Below are 15,762 nucleotides of genomic sequence, written 5' to 3'. Positions count from 1 at the left end.
AGAGAATTTTAAACATGCATTTTTGCAGTTGCATAGAAGTGCAGGTATAGAAGAAATTGTAAATTCTATATATTGTAAAGCTGGAAAACATTTAGTTTACAAACGAACAGAATAAAAGGATGAGAGAGAGCAACAGACTATATTCAATGACTATTGAGAGGCAACTCTACTTGTTGCCAAGTGGTTTTTACCTTTTTTAGGTGGTCATCTTTTGTGTATGTAAGTTTTTTGATTTTGCATGGGTGATTAAGGAAGAGGCCTCAGAAGCCAAAATCTGGCTTGCTGTCAACAGAGCAATTTTAAATGTAAGCACTGAATCAGTCAAAGTGCAGTTTTGCTCCCACACTAGTTCCCTTCTTGCAGGGTAAGAGCAGCTGGAATCCGATTACTTAATGGCTCAAAAGGGCATGAATAATTTGGACATAAAAATTAATCACCATAAACCAGTTTTTCTTTATTAGAGACGTCTCTTACTATGACTCTTACTATTGTTGAGCACTTTGTAAAACGGCTGTTTCTCATAGCATCCACAGAAAGACCAATCTGTTTATTAAATTCTCCTATGCCTACTCAGTGGCTTCAGTGCTTGACAGTTCTTGCTGAAATGTATGAGAGGTGTCACTTACACTTCCAGATCATGTAAATCTCATAACTATGCAGAAAAGTACAATTACACCAAAACAAACATGTTGCTGTGCTTTTTGGACAAAGGACTTCACCTCGTCTTGCAACAAGAGTAACAGCTTTGCAGAACAGGAGAATCTGTAAACACAGAGCTACAGCGGAGCTGGGAACCTTTAGCTCCCTCCTCTCTGGGCCAGTCTTTCCTTCTGCAGGTCGGAGATCTCTCTCCTTGTCTAAACGGTCACACAAGATGTGATTACCTATTTTTTTAAAGAACTTTAGTATGTAAAACTTAGAAGAATCTCACCCCTGTATGTCAAGATAAATATACATAAAAAACCAATCCCAAGCCCAACAAACCAAACAGAAGATGGAGCCAGAGAGCAGCTTTTAAAGCAAATTGCCAGAGCAGATGGGGAATTCGGGTTGCTCCAATTCCTATCTCCAAACGAGACTGCAGATAAGGAATTGGAGACAGTCCTTCGAGACTCTGGTGCAGTACGAGGGCATGGAAAGAGGCTCCGCTGTGTGAACGCATCAGTCCGAACCAGCACAGCTGCTTCCCCGGGGTCTTCTGTCCTCACCCTGCACATGAATGACATGAGCCACAGCTGCTGCTTTAGAGGCAGGGAACCTAATTCTACCCCAGTCAAAAGGGGGAAAGTCAGCCTGTCTCCAGAATAGAAGGGCCAAAACTAACAGAGGGATGGATATTTCATTTACCGTGGTGTCATGCCAGAACACAGAGTAAGAGAAATTACGGTAAGAACCAAAGATGAGGTAATACTAATTTGATATAAAGTTAGCTGCATTTTTCAGCTTGATTTTCATTCTGTCTCACTGGATGCATGCATTCTTTCAAGAAAGTTCACATAATCCAAGCATGCCTACTAGACAAGAAATAGAACCTTTAAATGATGTAATTTTTGCAATTTCCTACAAAAGCCAAGTACCAGAGGAGCATCTTATAAATCTTAATCCTACAACATTTTAAATGCAGAAAAATAACTGAATAAGCTTGCTTTTCTTGGCTTCAGATTCAGATACTAAATTGTCATGCTTTTAGTCCTAGCAATATTTTTAATCCATGCAATCTGACCTGCAAGCTATGGTAGAAATTGAAAAAATATATTCCAGGAAGTATTTATGAGATTTATTTGCTTGATTTTTCTTTTCAGTTATATGGGGAAACACTTTTATAAACTTTTGCTTTTGTAATTTCTCATTAAACTTGATGTTTACAGCAATTCTAACTTTGTCTGAACTGTCACACAAGACATGATTGCCAACTTTGTCATTATAGTAAAATTGTTTCTAAAAAGTTTTTGATGTTTTGTGTGACAGTGGTAGACCTGGGAGAACACTCAAGTCTTGTTGGTAATTTCCATGCCTTTTCCACCATCACAATACTCTTTAAGCCTGTGGGGGAGAATGCAAGATGAAGCTCCGGGTTCTCACTTTGAAGTCTTTCTATTTCCTCTGTCTCCCTTACTCCTCTCTCCAGGCTTCCATACATTATTTTTTCTTCCATCAGTCACAGCAAAATTGCTTTTGTGTGCCATAATTTCCCAACCCTACTTCCCAATCTCATCAGGGAGAGTAGAGCGCTGAACCTAAGTGTGCACACCTGGTAAAATCATGTACTAGACCTCAGGACACCTTTCTATTATGCAAGTACTTTCCTGGTCTTGCAGAGAAAATCCCCATTAGATAATTTTTATAAAAATGCTCTCAAGAATTGTATCTTGAATAGCCACTGGAATTCTTGAATCCCTCTTGCATTTTATTGTCTTTTTTTTTTTTTTTTTCTCCTTGCTTTCTCCCCAAAGGGTAACTTACTTCCAAAGACCAACCATTTATATAGAGCATATATACATATATTTCATTTTGTCATATTATTATTTCACTTCAGTCCAAAATATATGCTCATTTTTTAGTGCTTTCCTCCAAACAGCATCTTAAAACTTGAAGGAATAGTTGGAACTGTTTAAGGACGTAAGAGAGACAAGATTAATAGGGAAGAGTTATGTTTCAGTAGGCAACTGAGGATGATCCAGCTGATTGGAGATATGTAGGACCACCTGCCAGTCCTGTGACCCACACCTTTGCCTATCAAGACACTCATTTTTCTCAACTACTTTCTATCTTAAAAGCCTTTTTGGAAAATGTATTCTGGATGTCCCAAGAGCCTGCAGCCTGCTGTCTACAGCCCCTGTCTATCTATCTGTCAGTGATCCACAATGCCTAATCTTGAGAGCAAACTACTGCAAGGATAGTAGACTTTACCAGACTTCAGTTTAAAAACCATTTTTTGAGATATCCTGAAAACTAACAAGTGTATCAATCTTCAAAGACTACGTCACACCTCACCAAGTAGTGAGATAAGCATTCCTATCTGTAGGTCTAGCCTACAACTGCAGGATCATCCATAGCAGTAAGAAGGTGGGTCTTTGACTCTTCAGTATTAGCTCCCTTTTAAGAATTAGGAGGAAGAGATATTATCTAGTCCAATCACACAACCTCAGGGAAATAGTTTGAGACTGCAGTTTCATTTCCTGTAATCCAGCTGTTGCTGACCAGACCTTTCCCTCTACAGTACACTTGTGGACCTGTCATGTTTAGTTGAGAAAGCGTTAATGTCTTGCTGTGCTCCTGCAGATGCTGTTTGTTTAGCAGAACAGAGATTATTAACATGGTGAAATTTAATTTCTGTCACAAGGAATTGACTTTATCTTTCCTCTGTTGCCTCTGTCTACTACATAGGCAACAGAAGTGTGAGTGGGCAATCAGGATTTGTTCTGTTGCAGAGGCTGGAGAAAAATTTAGTATCCTGATCTTGGATTTTTTCATACTTGCCTTTTTTTTTTTTTTTTTTTTTTTTTTTTTTTTTTTTTTTTTTTTTTTTTTTCCCTCAAGAACCACTGCTCATTGGGCTTAGTTCAAGTAAATTTAAACTTGCAGTTGAATAGCGCTTTCCAATCTGCTTACAACTTCTGCAATGTAGGACAGCAGTTCAGACATTGAGCATGATTTTCCAGAATCGTTCGAGACAGATTATGAAAGTTTGGCATATGCCTCGGGAGGAAGTTGCCTTTTCACTGGTTTCAGCACAGAGCTTTGGGCAAGTGATCTGACTTTCTTGGAGCTCAATGAATGTGTCAGGAAAAGCGAGCGAAAAGAAGCCGCTTGATGAAAACGAGTTGCTGGAAGTCTGCTGCGTTTCCCATAGGAATAACCTTTCTGAAAGAGAAATTCTGCCGGCGCCGCGGCGCAGCCCTGCCTGCCAGCGGCCCTGTCTAATGCAGCAGCAGCAATCCCATGTTTACCTTCAGTCCCGGAAAAACTAAGACAGGAAAATGTAAACAGAGGGATGCAGCTACTTTCGCAGCAACAATCTGTTTGATCTTTACTCGCGTTGGTTTTTTGGTTTTTTTCCGCCCGACGGGCACAGCAGTGTGGGACGGACGGCGCGGTGCCGACAGTCCATAAGCGGGCACGGGTCAGGGAGGGACGCGCTCCCCGGGCTGTCCCTGGGGCGAGCCCGCGGCGCTGGGAGGGCGGCCCTGGCAGGAGAGGTGCGCTCGCACCTCCGCCGGACCGCAGGTGTCCCTCGGCCAAGCCGCGGCTCCGCTCCGCGAGATGGCGGCGGGCGGCCGCCATTTCCCGCCCCTCAGAGCACCGCGCCCCGCCCCGCCCGGCTCGGCCCGGCCCTGCCCGCTCGGGGGCGGTGCCGCCGCCGCCGCCGCGGTGTTCCTGCTTCCCGGGGAGCGCCCGGCTCCGGCAAGTCCCTCCTCCGCCTCGGCAGTGCGGGCCGCCTCCCTCCCTCCCTCGGCCGTAGCCTCCTCCGGCGGCAGCGGCGGTGCCCGCCGGCCCCATGGCGGCGGAGCCCCAGCCCAAGGCGCTGACTCGCAAGCCCCTCCTGCTCAACAAAGTGGAGGGCTCGCAGGAGGTGGTGAACATGGCAGCGATAGTGCCCAAGGAGGACGGGGTCATCAGCGTCTCGGAAGACAGGTACCGGGGAGCGGGTGTTCAGCGGGGCCGCGGCGGTGGTCTGCCACCTCCCACCACTGCTGCCGGGGATGGGGGCAGTGCTGGGCCCGCGGGGTCCTGCCTGGTGGTCCCCCATCGCCACCGTCACCGGCGGGAGGTGGTGGGTCCCGCCGGCGAGCGATGGTGGAGGCGGACCACCAGCATCCCCGTGCGACTGTAGACTCCACCACCCGGAGCCCGGCAAGCGCCAGGGTGGCGGTGGTCCAGCACAGGGACGTTGCTTTCGGCAGGCGCATCACGCCCTGGAGGGGAAGGAGCCCGGAGCAGGGATGTCCAGCGGAGCGTCCCGCTCCTCCTCCTCCGCTGTGTGGGTCGGGACAGTGACCGGGCCGGGGCGCCGCTGAAACTTGCAGGACTCGAGTGACTTTTCTTAGCGTGGGTAAAATGGGATTTGAGATCTCCTTCATCACGAGGATTGCCGGGTTAGATCTTTGACCTTGCCTAAGGCTAAAACAGTGGTTTTGGTTCCCCTTTCCCCCTCCAAAAGTTTCTTGGTAATTGTTTAAAAATGCCATGTATCAGTGGTAAGATCTTGGAGTTAAATCTCGTATTGAAAAGCTGCCAAGGAGAATGCTTTCAGGCCCTTTAGCAGGACTTCTCAGGAACTGAGGCTGCCCAGAGGCTGCTCTGTCACTTCTGAAAGAGCTCAAACTTCATTCAGCCCTGCAGCTGGAGCTTCAAAATTCTATCTTGAAAATATTTTATTTCAGAATAAGCGCTTGTTTTTCTTGCAGTGTCCATAAATAGTTATTTTAAACAAGGTTTCTTTGTAGCTCAGGTGTACGGTGTAGCCTGTGTCCTGAGATTGAAAGATACATGTTGTTGACCAGCGTGTCAATGTTTTGTTACTCACGGGTGTTTGGATGGACCGTCTCATGGATGCCTGTTGTTCTGTTGAGTGTTTGCTTTTAAGTCTCTGCAAGCTTTCTGAAATACTGACAGTATTTTCTTTTATCATTGTCTTCACTGTGACTTAAATTTCAGCTGTCAAATGTGTGCAAATTTAAGATCATTTAAGTTCACCTAAGCTGAGGTCTCCAAGTGAACTCTCATATGCCTGGTAGCAAGAGGAGCTGAGCTACTTAAAACAAGTATACCGTCAAAGGAACTTTAAGTAGAGTTTTACATTGCTATGTACTCAAAATTTTATTGTCTTCACATTTTTTATGTATTTAAAATTACATTGAATAAAGCTTGAGCTTGTTTGGTTCATTGTAGCTTGTTAGGCTTACTTAGCCAATTCTTTTTACCTGTAAGAGCGTATTCCTGAAATTTATTTCTTCTCGTATCTCTATCTCGTATACGTATCTCTCAATCTCTGTGTCTTCCCTCACCTTAGCAAAAACAAGTACCTTTAGTTGTTGATAAGAGGTTGATGCTCCAGGTTGATATTTCTGTGTAGGGAAAGGGATTGATGAGGCAACTTTATTTTCACTAGTAACTGAAATGTCAGCTTCAAGATGCAAGTAGTGAAGAAGAAACCACGAGTTTCACGCCAGGAGAGTCAGGAGGTTCCCAGGCTATTTTCTGTTTAAAGGAATTAAACAGGCAGTATGCCCGCTTGCGGGGTTTGTTTGCAGCATCCTTGACATGCTACAAGCTATGATCCTGCCTTTTATTTCTTTAGGCATGTTGGTTGATTGATCTTTCTTTCATTTTCTGTTTGCATTAGCATTTTTATTGTAATTAAAAGGTTAAGAGCCTAAAACTGACTTGGAAGGAATAGCAGGTTGGGAGTCTAACTTGCAGGTTTTAGGCTACCTGGGGTGAAAGCATAATTTGCCAGACTTTCAATACCTGTGTATTATGATTAGGCTTGTGCAGATCCTTTTGGCACCTTTTCCTGTTTGGACCTGCCTTCTCCTGTCAGTGTTGACTTGGTTGTTTAATGGCCTTGGAATGTGGAGGGCTTTTAGAGCTTCTGGAAACTGTTAAGGATGGTTATGGAGGTGTTACCTATCCCTTTACTTGTTAACCAAATAAGTGAGTTTTATCCACATTTCCCAGCCTGTGATATGCACTGAAAATGTTCTGAAACCTCTGCAGAGAACTTCAGCTGGAATGACTTGCCATCTCCAGCGCTTGCTTCAGGCTGGGACTTCTGTAGGTGAAGGAGAAACGGTTTTGCTTGTTAATGGCTGACCACATCATTATTGAAGTTGCTTTGCATACACAACAGCTAGGTGCCACTTCAAAGGTTTCCTTTGCTGCATGATGTGACTCTATACTCCTAAATCTTTAAAAGCAGGAGCTAGCTTGTCTCTGGTCTCAATTTTGTATGGCACCAGTGATGTTATCTGGCTTTAAAAGTGTTAGCTATAGCTTGCATACATTGTCATGGATTATATAGCCCTGCATGTTTGTAGCACATATATATTTTAAGAAATAACATTAATAAACTATCTAATAATAGAGAGTGTGGTTATTCCTCATAAAGAAAGACAAAGGGAGGGAAAGAAGGAATCTGGGGGAGGGGAAACAGGTTTACATATTTAACTAGATTCTCAAAACTTTGTATACCAAACAAGCTGGAGTTCCTTTTTAGTGTGTGTCATTTGTACAGATAATGCACACAGATTTTTCTCTTCTGAATTCTGATCACTCATGATAACTGAGTGAGTTTCATTGTGTCCTAATCTTAGTGGGTTTTCTGATTCTATATCTGGGCAAAGTAGACTGAGCCTTTATGTACAGTACAGCTGGTATGCATTGGAGGGATAAGGTATTTTGTGTATTTCTTCTAAGGAAAAGCATGCAGGATGAGAGTTACAGTAGTGGCAAAATTTGATATCCAGAAATGTATATATCTAATGCAGGATGACTCTAAGGAGTTACTATCTTTCATCCATGCTCTTTCTCTGCCAGCAAACACGTGGAATCAACAGACGTATATAGCCAAACATGTAGAGTCTTGAGTGATCCATAGCTTTGTATGCTCATGTGAAGCAAGAGTGGGAGTTTCCTGTTGTGCACAGCTGATCCTAAGTTGTCATCATCTTCCTCAGTATTAAAAGCATGTGCTGCCGTTTCAAAATTGTGGAGCATCCTTGTCTTTCGTTGGCTTTAGAGGGAGATGTGGGTGTTGGGCAAGTCTGAAAAGTAGGTCACTGGCATGTCAAGTTCAGACATATCTAATTCCATGCTCCAGAGAAGATTTAGTGTTCATTAATCTTACCTGAGCATGGGATGCAGTGGGACAAGTGCACTGGCTCACCCAGCTTTCAGTGCAAGCAGTTCTCAGTGCTGGCACACTTGTGTGTTTCTCAAGCGCCTGCCAGTGCTGTGGATGCTAATTCAGCTGGGCCTCTGATTGTGAGACTGGCTGGAGGGCGTCGTGGTAAACCTGCATTTTGCCAGTAGCTCTCCTTTTACCACTAGCTGGACTGTAAGTGGGGAGAACTTTCACGGAGGCTGCTGTAAAGGAGCTTTCCTGGTCTGTGCCCTGTTGCGGGTGGGAGTTCTGTGCTCACTTCGATGCTACAGACCTTCTAAATGTAGGTGTTGCAATCAAGAACTGTTCTCCTTGAAGTATTCACAGGAAGTAAAAGTTTTCACAGTCAACTGAAAATTGTCAAAATCCTTTTATTTTAAAAAATGGGCATTCTAGTCTAGAAGGTGACAAGACGTAGGAGAAAAATATTTATCCCTTTATCCCATAGCATTTTTAATTTTTTTTTTTTCTCACAATAAGGGAATAGAGACCTTTTTCTTCTCCATTGCCTTGTATTATCTTAAGTTCTTTGAACTCAGATGTCTCAGTTTCTTCATATAGATCACTGTATAGACAGTGAGCCGAGAGTGCTTATCTTACTAGTTTCTTCATCTCACACAGAGAAAACTGTGCAGAGCTTGTATTGTGAAGTTTCGTTTACAGTTTGAGGGTTTTAAATACAGATATGCACTTCAGTTGTTGTCCAAGGCTTGAGTTTTGGGTGTGCTAACTGGCAGGTTTTTTAGAGGGCATGACAACTTAATGTTCATCTTGTGTAAATTAAAATTCCTCTGCTAAACTAACAGTGGACTAGGAATGGGAACATGCAAATGTGACAAGAAATGTGGGAGTCGTCTTTGGCTTTGTGCTGACATGACTTCTAACATGGAGAACTGTGATCTTTCCACCCTTAAGTATATCAAAAGCAATCTTTTTCTCCTTGTGGTTTTCCTGTCCAGATCTAGAACACTGAGCATCACAGTTCATGCCTGTGAAGAAGCTCTAATGGAAAGGTGGGATTCTTCACACAGTGCTGCATTCAGGCAGACTCTTGGTAAACTGAGTTTCCTTTCTCCTGTGGTGGAGTGGTAGAAAGTGATTGCTTTGCCCAGCAGTGTGGTTGCAGTACAGGTCTGTAATTCTTGCCTAAGCTCAGGGTTACATCACTGGTGTCTGCTCTGCCTTGTGTGTGACTGTTGGTTTGCAGCAGAAGTACAGATGCTGTGAGAACTGATTTTGATGCTGTCTGTGTGTGTTTTATCAGTCTAAGCCTGTAGGTTTCACACCCAGGTGATTGCAGCATGAACAGTGGCTCAAGCAGTGCAGAAGGTGTGGATGCTCTTCACAAGTGTAAAAGGACTTGTTCCTGCCTGGAGGTTCTTTAAATATTGATAAAAGCATCAGTCACCAATAAAATTATTGATAGGAATTGAAGAGACCTAGTGCTGGAGATGCAATTTGGTTACCTTTTTTTTAACTAAATTTTTTGGATATGTTGTAATTTGATGAGTGTGTGTTTGGAATAAAGGTCAGGATGGAAGTTTGTGCTGGCTATTTGCAAGGAAGAAGCGGATGCTGGCAAGAGGCTTGAGAGAGAGGACAGAAGGTCCAAAAGTACTTGGAATTAGACATTGTTGCAGATGTTGAAAAGTAATTGTTCCTGATTTGACTAACATGTATCCTGTTGAGATGCCAAAATCTGAGACTAGCACATAAAATGTCTGGCTGAGTGCTTGTTGGGAGTGATAAACTCCACTTAGTAACTTGTGGGAGAGCTTGCAATGTTATGCTTTTTTTAACCCTCTGTGCTGCTTTCTGCCACCTTGAAGTTTATCGGAGCTTGTGGATCCCTTGCCTTTAGATGCTGTTTTCCTTGTGTGTCAGTCAAAGATTTGAAGCACAAGCATTTAGTCTCATTTCTCTGATTTGAGCTATCGTGAAACTACTAGCTCATGTAGGTCAATGCACAGCTTGGTGAAACTCCTGCAGTTGCATTAAGTTCATGTCTTAACTGCAAGACAACAGCAGCAAAAATGAGCTCTGATGCGACTTGGACCACAGCCTGTACAGACCCAGCTTCAGCAGCACAGCTGGGCAGCATAACAGAGTGAAACCTTAGGTGCTTGAGCCTTTCGAGTCAGAGGTGCAACGGCTTTCACTCCCCTCTCTGTTCTAGAGATCATTCCTTCTACAAAAGGTGTGTGTGAATATATCTTATCTTACAAACTTTATTTGGAATAAGAAGAGCTACTTAATATACCTTCTGTTTGCCTCCTGGTAGCCTCTTTTTCTGCCTGTTGCTGAACAGTGTTCTTGAGTTGCAGCAAGTTTCAAGATGATGCATCTGCTTCCCATATTAACCAGTTCTCATTTTTCTGCTTGTCTTCCCTGACCCCATCTTAATTTCCCTGGCATCTGCTTACAGAGAGACTGGAACTCTCATCAGCATGTCTCATATTTGTCAGGCTTGGTGACCTTCCCCTGCAGTCTCTCCAGTTCTGCAGCTGAACAGTGCTTCTCGCCAAGAGGGGACCGCACAATGCCACCTCTGTGTGTGGCCTGCGGACCCTGGGAGAAAAAACAAATGCCAGTTATGGAGTCCATGCAGTACGGAGATGGCATATAACTGAATATGCACTGTTGCAGGAAACTTGTTGGTTTTTTTTCCTCAAGATAAAGATGTCTAGATGAGGCAGTGATGCTGCAACACAAGATGGCTGCATTACCTTAAACGAAAGGAATTGCAACAGTTTTGAAGCTACTGAGCTATTTAAGTGAGGCTGACCTTTCATTGTGGGTCACTTAGCAAACTGAAGGTCTCAAATAGCATGTGACCATTGTAGCACAATAGAAATATGTCAGTAGCTTGTCTGAGCTACTTTATAGTATTTTGTTTGCTGAGGCAGACTCTCTTTTTTCCCTCTCTCCAGCTGTGCTGGTGCCTGCACGGTATCTGCCAACACTAATCTGTGCATAGGTTTCCCAGCAACGTCTTTTAGCTGTGTGATACTATCACGGAAGAGAATTGCTCAAAAGTGGCACAAGTTTTGTAAAATGGTGTTTGTAACAGCTCTGAGAGAAGTCAGAAAATGCTTGGCTGCTCAGAGATCAAAGGGAAAGGAGAGAGTAGGAGGACATAACGCTGGCACTCCGTTGGTGCTTCTGTGGTCAGGAGCTCTAAAAGCTTCTTAAATGATGAGCAATGCCCTAAGGGGAGCAACTGGCTTTTGTACAAGTGTCTTGTGTGCATCACTGTGTTCTGTGCACTGTAACCTCTCAGACACTGAAAGATTATTCACATAAAAACACTGCTTTGCTCATTTTGCTTCAGCACACACTGCCCAAATATGAGCAGGTTTGTATAAAACTTCTGATAATTGCATGTATTTGCCCAGAGATTTGAGAAGACTTGCAGTAGGCCATAATGCATTCTCTTGCAAGACCAGAAGCAAGAATCACATCTGTTTCCCTTCTGCATGTGGCGTGAGGAGTGATGGATGCTGCCATGCACTGCTGGATGTGGTAGGATGAGATGGAGCACCATGGGAGGGAATAGGAGCAGCAGCCGTGGAGTATTGAGAATAGCCTCAAACAGCAGGCCACATCCTGTTCAGCAGAGCCTTGTCCTGCATGGGGCATTTTAGGAAAGAGAAAAGGAAGCTTCCTTCTTTATACTTTTGTGAGGTAAAGAAATAGTGTAAATGGGAAAACTGTAGAACAAACATCCACACAGGAATTGAGGGTACCCTTGCAAGCAGTTTGGGTGAGTGGTTGGAGCAAGCCTAGAGAAGGAAAGGGACAGTTTTGTGAAAGAAGAAGCAGGAGAGGGCAGGTTTACCAGGTGACACTCCAGGCAGGGGCCTTTACATAATCACAGAGCCATATGCATCACTCGGGGTTCTTCATATGTCATAGTCCACATGCTTGATGGCTTGAAACTGCACATGAATAATGGCCAAAATTGATCTTGGCCTATCAGAAAGCAAATAATAAATTTTACAAATTAGACTGTGCCAAAATTTGAGATGGACAAAATACTGCCTTCATCCTCATGAGAGGGAGAACAGCTGTGGAGGCTGGGCTAAAAAATGTGGTGTTTCAATTTTTCTCTTAGTCAGGCTGCAGGAAATAGCATTGTGTAACTAACCTTGGCCAGATTTTGAACATATGGGCTTTGCTTGTCAGATCATGTGTATTCACCACTTAAATTAAGTTTTTCAGGGAACTCTTAAGGTTTTGAGCTCTGAATCGAAGGCGACGCCAAGGCACAGTCCGGGGTAGAAAGCACTGCTGTTCTGCTGCCAAGTTTACTGCAGTTTTGTCTAATGTTGTTTTTCATTCTCTGAGTCCTGCGCCATTCCCTCCTACTGTGAGGTGAAAGATCGATGTACTTAGCAGGTTTTTGCAATAACAGTGGTGATCGATCAGCCCCAGAAAGAAATGCTTTTGACCTTTACAGGGCTGTAATCGTGGTTTCTTAGGAGTTGCGTCCTGTGGAGAGAAATCTGGGAAAAGGCTGTCCTAAAGTGAAGTGGCCTGTTTTGCCATCAGGTTGAATTATCTGGATTCAGGTGATAGAACAAGTACGGTGCTTTGTCTTGAAGGGATATGGAGAGAAGATCCTTGCCCGTATTGAGAACCTGACAGATAATGAGATTTTGCATCACCAGCAGTGCGTGCAAATGTGGTAAATTTATCTTTGGCTTTAAATTCACTTATAATAGCAAATAAAGCTGTAATTGTATTCTTAAGCAGGAGGTGTATCTGCTTTGTGGAATACTTTGGGACCTTAAAGTTTGCACTCATTTTGTTTATGTGCCAAATTATCCTTATTTTACGTTTTTTCTTGATCCTAAGTGTTATTAGGCTGTATCTTCTCATTCCCATACCCCATTCCTTTTTCCCATCCAATACAGAGAAACTCGTCCTTCCTCTCAGCTCTGTGTTTTGCCAGAGCTGATGTGGGCTGTGGAGTCACCCAGTGAATCAGCAGTTCAAATTGACATTTCATAGGCTTCACGTTTTGCAGCACCATGTGCATTCCATTGGATAGAATGAAAGTAGATTTTCCAAGGAGATGCTTTCAGCTTTGATGGCAAGGGCATAGCCTGTGGTCCAGCCTGGCTTTTGCTGCATGCAGGGTAGGCTAAAGGCAACTGCAGCATTTTGGTTGCAGTGGAGGTCCTCTACACATGTCTTGTCTGGATTTAGGAATCATGCCTTAGCTTCGCTCGCTCTGTCAGGAGCTCCAATAAGCAATTGTCAAAGGATGATTGCCCTTCTGCAGTTCCTGGAAGTCCAGCAGGAAAGATCATGTCTGTGCTGTTCTCCAACATCCAGTGTACAGCCCTTGTGACTGGACCCATTGCTTCTGACTCCTGTGGCACAGGAGTCCTTGATCAGGCCTCATCATAGCCTGCTTTCTCCTGGCCAGGAGCTTAATGGGAGGTAAAAGGGTCTTTGCTGAATGGTCTTCTGTTTGTCTTCTAGAGTTTAAGATCTCTGTGCTTTTAATCTGCCATGGGAACAATTTATTACAGCATAGACAGAAGCAAATACTGATAAAAACTAGAGATCTGCATAGGGCAGTGTGGTAGTACTTAGGTGGGGAAAAGAGGACTAGAGCAGTCTCAACGTTAATTGTGCTGAGGGCAGAGGGTGAAAAGATAATGTATTTGTCAAATCAAAATTGACACCTTTGACTTTATTGTCCCCTGATGTTATTTAATTACTGAAATTAAGAAGTTAATACTTTTTGTGGCACTCAAGTGATGAGTCTTATTCTGCTCCACTGATAACTATGTCCCATTCAGTCAGAACACTATAATTCAGCCCAAAAAGAGTATTTTGGGTCTACCAAAGCCTTGCCTTGTCTGTTGTTGCCTTAGTAGCTGAGACTTTCAGTGCTGTCTGATATTACCTCAAGTTTTCTAAGTTCTGTTGCATCTGAAGTTTTTGAGACTGCTTGAGCTGGCACTGGCAGCTCAGAATGGACCTATGCTGGATTCCCTCAGGCAGGAGCAAGCTGGGAAAGCAGCAGCTTTTATAGTGGTGGTAGACCACTATATTTGGCACTGTGTGTTACATACAGGGGTTGATTACACAATGTATAGGCACTAATCCATTTCCAAAGATGTCAGTCTCTCTTCTCTTCAAGAAATGAATCAGATTTCATAAACTAATCTCTTCTTGGTCACTTCTGTAACTGCCAGTAAATGAGTGGGAATAAATGAATCGATCATCATGCTTTGAAAATATCAGCTGATAAATGATCCTGCCAGGTTTCCAGCAGGGCCAGACCCATACAAGCACTGAACTCCCAGCTTCACACTCTGATCCCTGTTGTTGCCAAGTTTATTTGTAGCCAAAAGGCCAAAGCACATAAAATTTCAGAGAGCTGGCTATGGTGCTTGGAGTACCATGACAGTCTGAGCTATAAAGCACCAGCAGGTGAAGAGCTGTGGTTGGGGTGGGCTGCTGCAGAGATCTCTCAGCTGTTCTGCAGGCAGGATATCTACAGGCTGCCCAGCTGCAGGCTTTGCTCTGGGGGAATATTTGAGACCTCTGTTGTTTGGCATTTCATCTTCCCCTTTGCATACTCTTTATGGCTGCTGAAATGGTTGTGGAGCACAAGACCATGGGGAAGGGAGGAAATCCCTCAGTAGCTTGTATCACTAATTCAGGTTCCGAAGTGTTGATTTTGGAGTGAAAGATAAATAGTAAGGGTAGGGGTGTTTTTGTTAAACAAGAAGTGCTGTAAATGCTGTTGGTCACGGTCCTTCCGTCTCCAGCAATAAGCTTTTTTACAAATACTGTTGTTAACCTGTATTATGTACCAGAGAAAGCAGGAGGGAAAGGGAGCTATGAATGTACCGATTGTTTAAAAAATTTTATATGCTGTGGTGTCTGAAAAATGCAGAAAAATGCATGACTTTCATCTGAATTCTGAAAGCTCCTCTGTGATTTCAGATGCTTTTGCTCCTTCTTTCATTCTTTAGTAGATGAGAGAGAAGAGTGGTGAGGATTTCCTTAATAATTTTTTTGACCAGGAAACTAAGCCAAGAAGTCGTCATCCCCAACTAGTTTCATCCACAGCACCCTTTTGATCACGGCTTAAATTCATTCTTTAAAAACCTGATGACCTAGAGCCTCTTCTTCAAGGAAGCAGGCATGAACATTGTTGTCTGGTTTTTATGAGGTGTGAACATGCCTGAATGGATGGCCCAAGGATTGAAATTATTGAGGTCACCAGCAGGAAGCATGGCTAAACATAACCAACAGCTTGGTCTGCCTCAGTCATTGTTCCCCATGGCTTTTCCTGTGCTCTAAAACTGAATTTGTGTTCACATGCCCTTTTTGACATGAACAGACATTTTTACGTGGTTTTAAGAGTTAAATTCTTTTAGAAACAAATGTTGCTGTTACACAGCTGTTAAGCACAAAACCTATATTAAATGTGTAGGCGAGTGTTTTGTATAGAAAATAATATGAGAGAAATAGATAAACAACCACTTTGACAAAAATTTTGGAGATAGGAAAAGCAAATTACATGGGTAATTGCTTAGTTATCTGTGTTTGTGTTTAGCATGTGGATTAAAAAGTGCAAACAGCGGTTTCAAAAAGTGGTGTGTGTGCATGTATTGACTCCTCAGACTCAATAGTATTTTTCCAGAAATAAATGATACTGCCTGTGTTTGAAGGCAAGCTCCTAATTTGCAGGCTGGTTGTTGTGATATTCTAAAGCATTATCCTGGCAATGGTCATCTTTTTGTTTTGAGTTTCATTTCCCTTTCTTGCTGTGTATGATAACTTCAAGCCTAAAAGTGATATTTATTCAGTTATTGACCAATGCCGTTATATTGACCTCAGGCTAATAA

General features: G+C 43.2%; 1 protein-coding gene across 3 annotated transcripts in view; it reads left to right on the top strand.

Annotated features, from left to right (window-relative positions):
* The window catches only part of WDFY2 (WD repeat and FYVE domain containing 2), a 77,845-nt gene that overhangs the window by 13,447 nt on the left and 48,636 nt on the right, over nucleotides 1-15,762 (top strand). Inside the window, exon 1 of one of the 3 annotated variants that reach the window (XM_040089306.2) lies at nucleotides 1,314-1,386. The exons of 1 other annotated variant lie outside the window; for it this stretch is intronic. Coding sequence is in view for 1 of the 2 variants with exons in the window: in XM_040089296.2 (XP_039945230.1) it covers nucleotides 4,499-4,635 (137 nt within the window). In the remaining variant the exon portion in view is untranslated. Of the gene's footprint in view, nucleotides 1-1,313; nucleotides 1,387-4,443; nucleotides 4,636-15,762 lie in introns of those variants that run through there. One more of the 3 variants, XM_040089296.2, reaches the window with a different exon arrangement.

This window comes from Hirundo rustica, chromosome 2 (genome assembly GCF_015227805.2).
Source record: "Hirundo rustica isolate bHirRus1 chromosome 2, bHirRus1.pri.v3, whole genome shotgun sequence".
Lineage (NCBI taxonomy): Eukaryota > Metazoa > Chordata > Aves > Passeriformes > Hirundinidae > Hirundo > Hirundo rustica.
Note: the sequence above shows the minus strand (reverse complement) of the source record. Positions and strands in the feature narration are given on the sequence as shown.